General features: G+C 40.0%; 2 protein-coding genes across 10 annotated transcripts in view; one reads left to right on the forward strand and one right to left on the reverse strand.

The window, feature by feature from the left end:
* LOC113006944 (zinc finger protein ubi-d4-like) lies at positions 1–9,993 on the reverse strand. Of its 6 annotated transcripts, none has more exons than XM_026143239.2 (11): positions 9,857–9,993; positions 8,117–8,277; positions 7,699–7,806; positions 7,358–7,548; positions 7,155–7,247; positions 6,255–6,339; positions 5,628–5,762; positions 4,869–5,000; positions 4,528–4,640; positions 1,741–1,822; positions 1–1,567 (listed from the first exon to the last, which is right to left on the reverse strand). In XM_026143239.2, exons 1-11 carry the CDS (start codon positions 9,886–9,888, stop codon positions 1,482–1,484), a joined length of 1,218 nt encoding a protein of 405 aa, XP_025999024.1. In that variant the 5' UTR covers positions 9,889–9,993; the 3' UTR covers positions 1–1,481. The 6 variants fall into 6 exon arrangements, with proteins under 6 accessions (XP_025999024.1, XP_025999015.1, XP_025999006.1 ...); XM_026143230.2 differs by having other exon boundaries at positions 7,358–7,551; XM_026143221.2 differs by lacking the exon at positions 9,857–9,993 and adding an exon at positions 9,378–9,675.
* LOC113006914 (high-affinity choline transporter 1-like) overlaps positions 9,908–13,432 on the forward strand; it is a 20,745-nt gene continuing 17,220 nt past the window's right edge. For 2 of the 4 annotated variants that reach the window (XM_026143182.2, XM_080289332.1), the window contains exon 1: positions 9,908–10,035. The gene's annotated coding sequence lies outside the window, so the exon portion shown is untranslated. The remainder of the gene's footprint in view (positions 10,036–13,432) is intronic. The other 2 variants (XM_026143172.2, XM_026143203.2) reach the window with 1 other exon arrangement.

Consider the following 13,432-nt stretch of genomic DNA (forward strand, 5'->3'; position numbering starts at 1 on the left):
TTAAAGGTGATATTTTTCATTCAGGCTAAATTGGCTTCAATACCAAAGAAATGTAAAAATAAAAATAGTACAACAAAGTACATCATTATACAAATACTCATAATGGAGGTTTGACATATCAGAATAATCAAATAAATCCAAACATGTCACAGTCATAAAAAAAATAGAAAAAGGCAAATACAGTACAGAGAATGCATTAGGAGCTAGATATTGAAGTGTTTGCTATGCTGTAGAGTTTACAAAATTCTACTAGAAAACTCCCAATACCAATGGAATATCAGATAATACAAAATGAAAAAATAAAATAAAATACAAACAATACAATGTCAACAACAACAAAAAAAATAAAGAGTGTGACATGAGAGTGTGTGTGCGTTCATACGGGTGCAATTTGCATGCAAATCTGCCTCAGTGTGACAAATGATGAAAGCAGCTACAGTTTGTGAATGAGTGTGTGCCACTGAATCAACAGAAATGGAGTGTGAAAGGATGATGTCACTGCTAGATGAAGTTTACAAAGCAAGCAAAATAACAGCTGTGAGAACAGGATGCTACTTTATCCTAATTAGTTTCATGTTTCTGACGTCCCGGCAAAATCAGGTTTTCTGTCTGATGGAGAAAGATGAAAAAAAAGGGGAAAAGGGGCTTTTGTTTGATGAGCTCAGCCTACAGCATATGGTCTTTATGTAGTGTTTGGTTGAAGTAATGGAGTGGAGGTGAAAGGTAGCAAATACAAAAACTTTTGTGCAGACTCAAATGAGCGAGTGATGAGCTGCTGTCGTGTGATGGCGGACCTTGGCACTGACCGGGTCCCTCTCTGGAAACTTCCTCAAAGGATAAATACTCCGATGGATCAGACAAAAGCACACATGCCACTACAAAAGCCAACTAGTAACCAGAACAATAACAATAATGATAATAATAACAATAAGAAGAAGAAGAACAAGAAGAATACTCAACCGTTTACTGTATGTTGTGACATTTTCCTTTTGCTCCTTTCGGGGAATAAAAACAGATCATTCAGCAGAAGAAGAACTGTGGTGGGTCGACACTGCACACTGTGTCTTTGAGTGTGAGGGGTGCAGGTTGTTAGCTGTGGTGCTAATCCGTTTTCTCCTAGGAGCTCCCATGGAGACAGCAGCTACTATGGTTACTGTATGCGCTGTGTCTCTGGTATCTGGTGTGTAACAGTCCAGGAGAAAGTGTGTGTCCATGCTGTTTGACGGCAGCCCTTGGGGACTCTGCAGGCAGGTTGGTAGTGACGGTTTGATCCCCGTGGTTGCTGATCTGAGGTCTGTTTTGGCTCTGTTCCCCCCTCCCCCTTTGGCCGCTGAAGATATGAAAGACTTCTAAAGCTGATCTGCAATCCGGCTCAGCTACATCAGGACCGAGCCTCGAGCTCCGGACTGAGAGGAGGTCTGACGTTTCAATTCGGGGTGGGATCCTGGTGCCTGAAGGGGGTGGAGTCCACCACTGTGTTGTCACTCAGGGGCGGAGCTCTGGTTTTGCTGGTATATGGAGGCTTTGTCCTTCAGCAGAGCCAGGCACAGGTGGCAGCTCCAGCTCCCTGGAAAACAGAAGCAAAGTGAGACAAGGCTCGAAGTGATGGAATCTCGGAGTAACTTGGCAGATACCAGAAGGCCACTAGCTGTTGTATTAGTCACATTTTTACAGCTCTCTCAGTTGTATCTAACAACTTCCTCTGAGTTTGCTACCCTCTGCTGTAAAGTGTCTGCTTACCCTCTGGTGGTTCAGTCATGGGTGGAGTTAGACAGTACATGTGGTAGCCTCGATCACAGTCATCACAGAACAGCAGCTGGTCCTACAAATACACAAAATTTCAATTTACTGATGAAATGCTCACCGCTCACGCTTTTCACTCCCCTAACCCTCGGCATTTAATAATTAGTTATTATTATTCATCTCTGGCTCTTCCACCGTGTGTCTTTTATCCCATGTTCCTCCCCTCACACCCAAATAAGCGATGGCTGCCCCTTCTGAGCCTGGTTCCGCAGGAGATTTCTTTCTATTAACCCTTTACAGCCGATCGGAGCGGGCACGCTCTGTTTTGCGTAACTATTTTTAAATCCCGGTAGCTCTGCAACCACTTAAGCTAGCACAATAATTTTTTTTGCATATGAAACTGGAGGAGTTGTACTTACATCTTATGCCATCAGCTTGTCCTAAGTCACAGTTTCCTTCCACATATAGCTTTGCAAAAACTGCATAAAAATCACTTGCAGCAACAAAAACATGATATTCCAGAAACACGCTTCGCCGATCCATCAGCTGTTTGTAACACTTCCTACGTCCATCAGCGCGAACTATCACATGACCGCATGACCTGCCCGAAACCGGAAGTGACGTCATTTTGCGGAAATGTAGTTTTTTACGATCGGGGCCTTATGAGCTTGTGTTTTACTTGTTATGTGTTTTAAAAAGTTATGTTTGAGTTTATGACTTTCTGTGTCGTTTCTGGGATGCTTAGGACTCATATTGCACTGCTGGAAATAGTTTATTTTGATGCATATGCTGTTATTTTGCAAATTTGCACTATAATATTTATTTTCGTTTTTCCTGCAGTATATAAAAATTGGTGTATTTCAAAAATAAAACTATGAAGACACTCAAAATAAATTTCCTGTGGTGGGAAACTAGTTTGTGTAACTTTTTTGTATTTACAGTTTTGAGGGATAAGCCTCTTAAATTTCTCTAACTAGAAATATATGTTAAAAAAACAAAAACGATTTTCAATTTTTTTGTAGTTTATTGCACTTTTTTGCAATTTATGTAATTACTATGCACCTAATGCAGACATATTATTAAAGTTTGGGCTATAATGGTTGTATTGATGTATAGCAACTTGAAATGCTCCCAAAAATGGCTCCACAGCATGTAAAAATATAATATAAGCTCTGGCGAACTTGGTTCTATGGTAGGTCTTAAAGGGTTAAAAGGAAGTTTCTCCTACCTACTATCACCAAAGTGCTTGCTCATAGGGGGCTGTCTGATTGTTGGGGTATTTCCTATAGTACTGATGGTCTTTACCTTACATTGTAAGGAAGAGACACTGTATGAAAACTGAATTGAAGTAAGGAGGAGCAAAAGGACAGTTACTCTCAGAAACAGTCTCAATTTCTGTTTGTCAAAATAAGCTAAAAATTAATTAATTAATTAATTAATTAATTAACAGACTTAAAAAATACTGGTGACCACCAGTGCTACCACTCAGAGGGTTAGGGTACCCCTTCCTAGTAGATAAACCTATGGTATCAATTTTAAAATCCTGCATTACATTGTTCTTGCTTTCACATTGACAAGATTTTCAGGAAACTTGACCTCACCAGGATTTCAACTGATCCGAGATTTTTAATAGCCAGCCCTAAGGTATCAGTTCGAAGCTCGTACATCACCTTGTTGAGTTATCGCATTCACAAGAAGAATATCCGATATCATTTTTATATGATTTTCTCTTTAATTGAACTATGAAATTCCCCACTCGTAGGACTAATAAAGGTATCTTATCTTATCCAATTTTTTAAAATCTGATATCCAAAGATACTGTTTATTTGGCCCAGTATGTTATGCTGGTGTCAAAACAGCAGTTCATCAATAAAGAAAATAAAGTTAATCACACCTACATGAGCCACTATAACAACTAATATGCCTTTGTTGTCCCTCTCAAACTCATTAAACACACTAAAAACAGAGTCGGGGGGACTGCAAGTCAACAAGCTGAAACTGAGAAGTGATGTTGCACTGTGTCTGTCCCACAGCTGTGACGCACAGAGTGGATGTTTGCTCATTAAAACAAAACGATTTTTAAAAATAGAAAGTTTAAGTCAAATAATATACCTTTACAATTTTCTACCATATTCTTAGTAAATCTTGCAGTGCATAGTAAATAAATATTTTTTTACAATTCTGGTAAAAGCAGCCAAAAAGGCAGTCAAGAGATGCTGGCTCCTTCCCGTGCCTCCCACTATATCAGAGTAGAAAGACATTGTGAATGAGATTTATGTAATGGAAGCTATTATGTTTTCAATAAGTCTTAAAAAAAAAAAAAAAAAAAAGAGCATTTTTGTCAAATTATGGAGCAAGTGGGTCAGTTTTATTAAGCCTCTGCACCCAGACTTTGAAATTTCTCCTGTTTAGAAACTTAGAGTGCCTGTGAGTGCCTTATCCCCCTTTAAACCCTGTGACGGATGTTTTTCCTTTGCTCCCCACTTGTTCTTTGTTCTCAAAACGTAAAAAGATAAAAGTGGTTTATATTTGGACATCCTGTTATTGACACACTATGTTGTACTCCACTTCTTGAAAATAAAGAATTTCAAAAAAAATAGACAGTCTTATGTGGATATGGTCAAAAAGAGAAGAAAGGGGTCACAGGCAGTTTTTTTAAACTTGTAACCACTACAGATTAAGGTTTTGGGGAACATTAAAAAATAAAAATAAAAATAAAAATAAATAAATAAATAAATAAAAAATAAATAAATAAATAAATAATTTTTTTTTTAAAAAGCTCACATCATTCTCGGAGGTGCCACAAACATTGCAGCATTTGCACTCGATGCACTGCCAGCGATAGGTCTTCACCGCAGCCATCATCACTGGTGTGAACTGCAGGCACGTTGGGTGGCCTACGCAAAGGAGACAAAAAACCCCAAAAACACACACACAAAACAGGTCAACAACAATGAAAACTGTGAGGAAGTAGTGTGGAAAGACCTGCAGGCATCATGATACAGAACATTTTAAGGTTTAAATGGTTGTCTCAAGAAAGACCAATTACACCAAACAGCAGATAAATATCTGCTTTTAACTATATGTGTGATAACCAAGCCTAAAGGGACACAATGCGTTCATACCTGAGCGACCGCAGTCTGAACAGGATACCAACTCTTCTGATTGGCCGGTCTTCTGGTTTAGGGTGGAATCTCCCAGACAGAAGTCACAGTAATCGTTGGGCAGTGCCAGCCCATTGGGACCCTTCTTAGTAGCTGTGCAGGAAATAAGTGAAGAAACTATAAGAATCTGAACGTATGAAGGAAAGAGAACACTGCGCTCTTCTCCCAGGAAAGCAGATCAGCATATACAGCTTAAAAATGAAAGTTCCACATTTTCCAAGTACAAACCTGTTTGTAGCAGGCCTTCCAAAAATAACATTCATAATGATGATGCATTGAATTATGATTGAAACTTAAGTATGAGTGACAACTCACAAAACGCACTTCTTTTTATGTATATGATAACACGATTTCGCGTGCACAAAGGAATTTTTTTTTTTTTTTTTTTTAAAGCAAGACCATGGATATGTTTGGGGGTTTAAAAACAGCAGACAAAGGAAAAAATAAATATGGATGATATGCTTTAAAAAAAAAACAAAAAAAAAAACTGCTTGCACAGTCCCAACTGTGCAAGCATGTTTCAATCAGGAATGCCTCCAAATTTGGGATCTGAAATAATGAAAATCAAAAAATGAAAAGAGCAAGAAAAATTAAAAAAAAAAAAGAATGAGAGAGAGACTTCCCTTGAACAAACACACACATGCTACACAGCATGCAACCAAACCTCCCTCCCCTCTTTCTCTCCATCTCTCTCTCTCTCAGCACTAGAGAGTGACTCACTCTTCTGCTCCTCAGGCTGGCGAGGAGTGGGTGGTGCCTCGATCTCCTCGCGGTCCTCGCCCTCCTCCTCTGCCAGGTGAGAGTGTGTATAGTGGTAGCTCAGGCCAGGACGGTTCTTGTAGCGCTTCCCACAAACTGACACACACACACACGTTCATACAAAAGTGTTATAGTTGTGGCAGCGAATTTTAACTACCGTCCAAAAAGGCCCAAGTTGGAAACAAGGTGGGCGTGCACCTTTCACCACCTCAAAACCAAGTAAAAGAAAAAACATTAAAAAAAACTAATTTCATTTCATATGATTAATTGTTGACGGACACGCTAGTAGCAGACTCATACAGCGAAGGAGAGCATTTGCACAGTGAGCTGGGGCCAACAGGAAGTTACAGAGCACACGAAGCAGCATCTCAGGGATAAGAGAGAGAAAAGAAAAAAAAGACAACGCATCCAGGCGAGCAACTTTTTCAACTTCTGCGTCGTCAAACTTTAGTTCCAGGTGGGATCTTTCAGATGACTCCATGCATGGCACAAGGCTCATCTTTGTCTTTTAAGAGGGGAAAAGCAAAAGCCTCTCTTGCTGACATGCATGGCGCACACAAACACGTTACACAGAAAGCTAATACTCACTGTCGCAGGCGTAAGGTTTATCCCTTTCCTCCAGCGCTGCAGCTGCGGCCTCCGTTTTCTTCTTGCCATTCTTGTCACTGCGGCCCTGAACAACAAATTGCACAGTTGAGACCAACAAACAGACCAACTTAAACAACACAACTTACTTTGCATACATCACCTTTAACGGTTTTGAAAAACAATGAGAAGTAAGTGCATTTCTGACAATTGGTACAGATCAAAATGTTTTGGGAAATGAAAATGAATTGAACATTTTGTGAAATTGGTTCACTGGAGAAATCAAAATTACAAAAATAAACTCTGACACAGGAGAACCAGCTGAACAAGAAAAGCCCCTTTCAGATAAATATGCCTTTCGATAAGAGTGTCAGCTTCATGTATCAAAAGCACAATGGCCAACCGTATCTGTGTCTGAATGACAGAACAGTGTCAGTCAATCAGACTAAAGAAGCCAGTGATGTTTCATATTGTATCTCTGAAGAGATCAAACAATATCCATGGAAAAGAAGTGCGTTTAAGAAAAACGTTAGATTGAGAACTATAAGCATTGCAACTTAAGTAGTAACTGTAAGCACTGTTGTTGTAAGTTGTTTTAATTCAGTTATCTATCAACTATCACTGTTTTAATTATGTAAGACAAATGATGAGCTGATTAATCAAATTAACTGTATTATTAAAAATGACAACATTGAAAACACATTACGCTGACTGCAAATAAGACAAAGGATGACTTGAATTATCAGCAGCTCATCTGGTCACGTTTTTCTTTTTGTTATTGTAAAGATTTCTTTATTTCCTGTCAGAAAGATGTAACATCAAATGTCGGCCAAGTTAATATTTTAAACATATCAGTTTAGACTCACAGTTGGCAATCCATCAGTGAAGAAACAGAACACTAACCTTGGACTTGCTCTTCCCTCGCCTCTTGGGGGTCTCATCCTCAAAGTCTTCGTCATCCAGATCATCCAGGTAGTCATCATGGTCCAGCACTCTCTACCATAAAAATAACAGTCTAATTGCTTCTGCTTGTTAAAAAAAAAAAAAAAATCATTTGTGCCATTTTTGACAAAAAGCATCAGCATCGAGTCAGCTTTGGGTCTGACCTTACGGATGCGCCCAGAGGATGTGGTGGTCGTTGATGTCACAGGAGGCTCCACGGTAGCCGGATCATCCTCAGGGCCTCGAACATCTGCCACACCGCTCCTCCTGTCAAGGGGCTCTCCTTTCAGCAGGGCCTCCAAACTGCTGCCATCCACTGCTCCCAAGGCATCGCGCTTCAGACCCAGCTCCAAGTCTGCTACACAAACAAAGCAGAACAAAAATGCATACAACCACTACAAGTGTAACAGATAAACCAGTGTATAGAAGAAAGAAAAAAAAAGAAAATAATTAAACTTATGGAATGTTTATTTAAATGGAAAAGTTGTTTCATCAGAGGTGGTACCTGGTTTGATTGGGGGAAAGGCCAGACGGGGATCCTCAGGGGGATGAGAACGCCGTTTCTTTCTCCAGCGACGGGCTGGGTAGGTGTAGAGCTGCCCTGGAGCTACGCCTGATGTGACAGAGAAACACCAAAAGCTGAAGTATATTTTAGTGAGATGACATGCTACACCCTGTATATCAGTTACAGAGATCATCTAAGGAGCTTGGAAAGAAAAGTGACTGGACTTCATCAACCTCTAATCCAAGAAGCTTCTTCAGTTCTTTGGTTCTTCAGAAGCTTCTCGGATAAGAGGTGAAATGTCTTCAAGAAACGTAAGGTCGTCCAGTCGCTTTGCTTTCCAAGCTCCTTGGATTACTATGACCTAGATGACTGAGAACCTACAAATACTTAAAGAAATCATCCAACACTACTTCGATACCTGCACTTCGGTGTCTCTTCTCCATCCAGATGTAACAGTTTGACTGGGCTACACCAGTCTGAGAGTCCAGGAAAGGCATAAGGATGCTGCGCTCGGCACACAGACGAGCATTATAATTATGACACTGCTCCATGGCATCTCTGTAATACTGCTCTCCAAGCCTGAAAAGTGGAAGTTGGACACTAACAGGTCAAATAACACAAATCAGAACAGACTATTAATAATCAACACTGAAGAGATAAGTAAAAATGTATCAGCAGCACCAGCAGTCCTTAAAATGTCTATGTTTAACTGTCTCATTACATTTGTTGTCACAAATGCTTTCGTGGTTTCCCTCCTTGGCTTGCTTTAGCTCAGATATCCCTGCACAGTCAATGGGTGTATCTCTAGCTAAAACTATCCAGAGCTCAGAGCCAGGCACAAGCTAGCAGCCTCAGTATGAGCAAAAGATCAATGCAGTTATGTGAAAAATTATGCAAGCAAGTGAAAAAGATATAAGAGTTATCTGGTTACGTTATTAACATACTGCAAACAACACACAGCAGAGCATTTTATTTTCAGTAATTTAAGTGAGAGAAAATCCTCTAATTAACTTCAACCTGGGGGACATTTTCAAGTTTAATCATCTCTTTATTATGAAAATAATTTGCATTGAAAAAAAGGTTCAGTTTGATTAATATATCCTGAGTTATAGTTCTTAGAAAAAAAAGGAAATGGTATTGGCAGGTCGCAGTTAAGGGAAAAATCAGCCAAGAAAATTGCAATCAGTGCTTCTCTAGTACTAAACCTTTTTTTCAGCTGCTATGTTTGTTACTTATCTGCCAAGCAAATTTTAGCTGGGTTTAACAGCATGACTATGCTCTGTAAAGAGTCGAGATAAAGTGAATTAAGACACATAAAAGCTTATTTTCACTTTAAAACAGTCTTTTTTGAATGACATGCAGCTGATACATGACTGTGCTATCACACAAACCGGCCTTGCTTGAGCTGCACAACAAAGGAGCTGTGAAATTACTGCAAACGGCACTACCGAACAACCTACTGCGACTTTGCTCGCATATTTCACCACAAACGTCTCTTCTACTGCTTTGCAATTACATCACAATTTAACTATTTTAACAGTAGTCAATGTCGATGTATCTAAAATGAATAATTAAGGGTTACTGCTCTCCTCATAAATCCACTATTAATTATGTTGAATCACAACAGTAAAACGATGATATTTTCTGTCTGGGGTCAATGTATTTAATTATTTACTTACGGGCGACACCAAACCAAGCCTAGTTTCATTTGAGCACTCAGCATTATCAGTAACGGTGGAGGGTGTTAGAACAAAAGGTTGATTGTTAGCGACTCTCGTCACAACAAAGCGCCCGCCAACCTGACAGGTTAAAGGAAAATTAACCCTCTTTCATCTACGTGCGACTGGCTACAAACAGTTTAAAGCTTTTACACGTAAAACCACTTTAAGTACAATTAAGACTTGCTGAATTAGGCTTAAACTGAGGCTGAAATGCAGCTCCATAGCAGGGTTGATTCCCTTATGTTTCCCCAAAGCTAACAAGCTAACAGTAGCACGGAGGATAACGTTATCCTCTTGGGACAATTATCGTATTCAATACTGAAGATGCGATGTGCAATTTTTCTGCGCCCTGCCTTTGAAACGATGAATAATTAACTAAAAAAGCGCCTCTGTGCGGCTGCTAGTTTAACTCTCACAATAAATAAAGGTAAACTTACACTTTAACAACACTGTCGACGGCCGCCGCCATATTTGCTTATTGCGGTTGTGTGATGTGCCACTGCGCCTGCGCACAGATTCTGGAAACCGTTATTGCCTCCACCTGGTGAAAAACACGAAATGCGCATTTTACAACAAACTTCTCCGCACTTCGGTTCCGCTACACAACCATATTCGGGTAAGAGGAGTCATTTGTACTTAAGGTGACTTATAGACGAAAGAATATGAAACATGAGCAAAAATCTGATGCATAAAATACTAATAAGTTTAGAAAATGTGCCATGTGTTGAAATTGTGTGTCTCTCGACGTTTGTTTGGTTTGGGGGGGGGGTTGGTTTTAGTTTTGTTTTTTTGTTTTTTTACTACAACCAAAGTTCAAATTTGTCAACAGAACAAGCATTTATATTTACTGTGAGACAGGGTTGTCTACATCATTTATTTTCAAAAGCTTCTATGCCAAAGGGCAAGCCAACATAACAATGCACACCTGAGTTAATGTGTGCTCAAAATAACTCTTGCATCATAAAATCACTGGTCATTTTAATGGCATTTTTCGACATTTGTAGCATCTGATTATAGCCCGCCCCCTGCCCCCCTATATTTTTTTCTTTTTCTAAGCGAGTCCATGGACTGTTTGATAAGGCCCTAGACCGTTTGTTGCAACAAACGGTTGTGGAAAATTTAACAATAACCTGCAACACATCCAGCGAGCTTGATTTGAAGTGGGTTTAATAAACACATCGCAATGTGTAGAGAGCACCCCAGTGAAACACTAGGACCATCTCTGAATTGTGGCCACCGCCCTTACATCTTATATACAGGGACACAGACAAAGAACATTCTACAAACTCTTACACGTTGATAAGCAGAAGGAATCCCACTATCTGTTTAACGTCTCCCATTACAATGGCCTCACTGTGTTAACTGTTACGGATTCAAATATTGGGGATGGATACAAGAGGAAAAACCACAATAACAACACTGGTCCGGCCGGGTTGAGTCAAATGATGATTTTAATGATCACACGCGTGGGAGATGGACACCGTACCCAGACAGCATCAGATCTCAAAATGGTGGAGCATTGATCAAACTCTTATAGCCTCTAATGGCCCCCACCTTATCATAAAAGCCTAAATATTCACATGCTTTCTCTCACACAGCGCCTAAGCTACAACCTTGGCTCCCTGTTTATCTGCTCCTGCTGAGATGGGGCAGAAAACTCCACTATGTTCTATTCTCTTCTAATCAGACAAATAAGGCGATGACTTTCTGCGAACAGTATTTCTTATAACTCAGCAGTATAATGCATCATAAAACAATATCATTCATTCACAATAAATCAGCAGTCTAATGTAATGCAAATCAGTTTAACAAATGCAATAGTTACCACCTTCTTCTAATTCAGGAGAATAATGCAAACTAAAACTACATAATAATTCACAAACTTTAATTAGGGGTCTAACATGGCATAAAATAATATTATAATCCCACACTCCCCCTGATGAGCTCTTTAGAATAAAGAGCTCACCTACACCCTGTAATCCAGTGTGGCCGGGTTCATTTCTTCTCACTCCTGAGGCCCTTTGTCCCCCTGTTGGGCGAATCATATTTGAGATGACCTCTGTGTTTGCGCAGTTCAGATGAAAGGAAAAACTATTATTACAACAATAGCAGGTACAGATGACACTCCCCAGTCCTCCCACAGTATTATTTTGGTGCTACCTTATACCCTTCAGACGTACTCAGACTAGAACCTCTGTCCAAGGAGCTTTTAGCCTTTATTTTATTGCTGCAGCTACCAGTGCCTTCCAGTTGGGTGATCCTCTGCTCTGTCTAACCCTCAGGGGTTAGACAACCCTTCAGTTGTTGCACAGATCAGGGGATTATTCTGCCCCGATTTCAAACAACAATCTGTGTGTCCTCGGGTCCTCTGTGTCCTGTGTATCCCCCAGAAAAAGGAACAGGAACGTGTCCCCCTTTGCCCAAGAGCCTCTCGAACCTCGTTGGTCTGGTGTTCCTGGATTTCCGCCAACCCCTTCATGGTTATTGCTGTGTTTATGGGATCCATCCTTTTGAGGTGACTAATCGGAGCCCAAACGCCATGACACTTGGACCCAGTTGGTGTCTCGGCAGTCACCGTGTCTGTCTCTGCTGCGAAGGATCCCCGTATATCTGTGACCTCGTCTGGTGTCTGTTCCTTTCTCTGTAAGAGACAGAAAACCAAAACACCTCTCTTCCTAGCTCTAATAATCTAATGTTGTTATCTACTGATCTTCTGGTGATTCAGAATTGGTTTAAAATATTCAGAATGTCCCAGGGACTTATTCTAATCATATCCTATGTGTGTGTAAGCGTGTTTGCATTTAGCCCTCTGCACTCAAGGCATTTCCTACACTTTATCAGTCCAGACCATCACGCCGAACGAAGCTTATGACCTTCAAATGACCGAGTGCCAACTCATTATAAGCACATTTGCAAGGTGTGTCTGAAAATTATTAAAACCACTAATTTTAACAAAAGACATCAAAAACAAATTAGCCATTTTTAATCCTAACATTTGCTCCCCAAAAATCATGTGTTTGCTTCCGCCTACTGTCCCACAGTTTCCTCTCCAGTGTGGTAGTCAGCTTCTCATGAACACAGGCATTTTATCTTCTAAACGCTATTCAGTTCATTTCAATAATTAATGCTTAAACATGGAAATAATGATTTATGCTTCTCACTGATTCTCTAAAAAAGTCCGGAAACCTTTTGGGACATTACTAGCCTATGTTTTACCATACCTAAGTTATTAAAAACACAAATGAAGTCATAAAAATGTTCATATAATCCTTGTTTGATGTTAAAACTCAACTTCCCCCCCTTTTTTGACACATTCCCATGTGTCAAATCAACGGAGCTAGAAAATTAAAAGAAAAGGTTAGTGACCTCATATCTTAGAAAGTATGAGACCTTCTCCTATCCAGTGTCATTGCTCCAGTCCTGTCATCCTGTGCCAGGGAATGAAATCAATTTAATTGTCATGTTAGATCTGTTCAACTCCTGGCTCCGCCCAGAGCCTGCGTCCGCAGAATTGCCATGAAACAAAACCTGTATTAATATGAACTTCACTTGAATATGAACTTGTTGACACAGCAAAGGAACATGCTCTCCTTCTCGAGGACAGGCACTGACTCCCACTTATCTCCTGGAGCCAACTGTCCCTTATGGAGACACAACATTGCAGCTACAAGGTTTTGCAGATTGTTAAGTTGATCTGTGTGTAATGCTCTGAATCAAGTATGAAATATTAAATGAATGTTGTTTAATCAACTGCCACTACTTAAAAGTTAGCAAAAGACATAACTGAATAAAAGATCACAAAGAATAGCATGATATCAGTGTTATGTAAGCGCGTGCGGCCTTCCATGCCCAAAGTCACTCCAGTCCATAGATCAGCCAAACATCGCGTTGACCGTAGCCTTTAACCCTTATTAACTTGAGCACAACTCTATAATGAGCAACAAACTGAAATATGTATAAAAATGATCATGGTTACACCTGCAATGAAAGATCATATGATTATCCAGACACCT

The sequence above is a fragment of the Astatotilapia calliptera genome, chromosome 2, assembly GCF_964374335.1.
Source record: "Astatotilapia calliptera chromosome 2, fAstCal68.1, whole genome shotgun sequence".
Taxonomy (NCBI): domain Eukaryota; kingdom Metazoa; phylum Chordata; class Actinopteri; order Cichliformes; family Cichlidae; genus Astatotilapia; species Astatotilapia calliptera.

What these genes read in the sequence shown, in the direction of transcription:
- LOC113006944 (XM_026143212.2), bottom strand. Translation starts at nt 9,421, where the DNA reads ATGCTGAGTGCTCAAATGAAACTAGGCTTGGTTTGGTGTCGCCC. An exon ending in CCTCTGGGCGCATCCGTAAG is followed by an intron (nt 7,248 to 7,357) that starts GTCAGACCCAAA and finishes TTTTTATGGTAG; the next exon opens with AGAGTGCTGGACCATGATGA. An exon ending in CCAGCCTGAGGAGCAGAAGA is followed by an intron (nt 5,001 to 5,627) that starts GTGAGTCACTCT and finishes TTTCCTGCACAG; the next exon opens with CTACTAAGAAGGGTCCCAAT.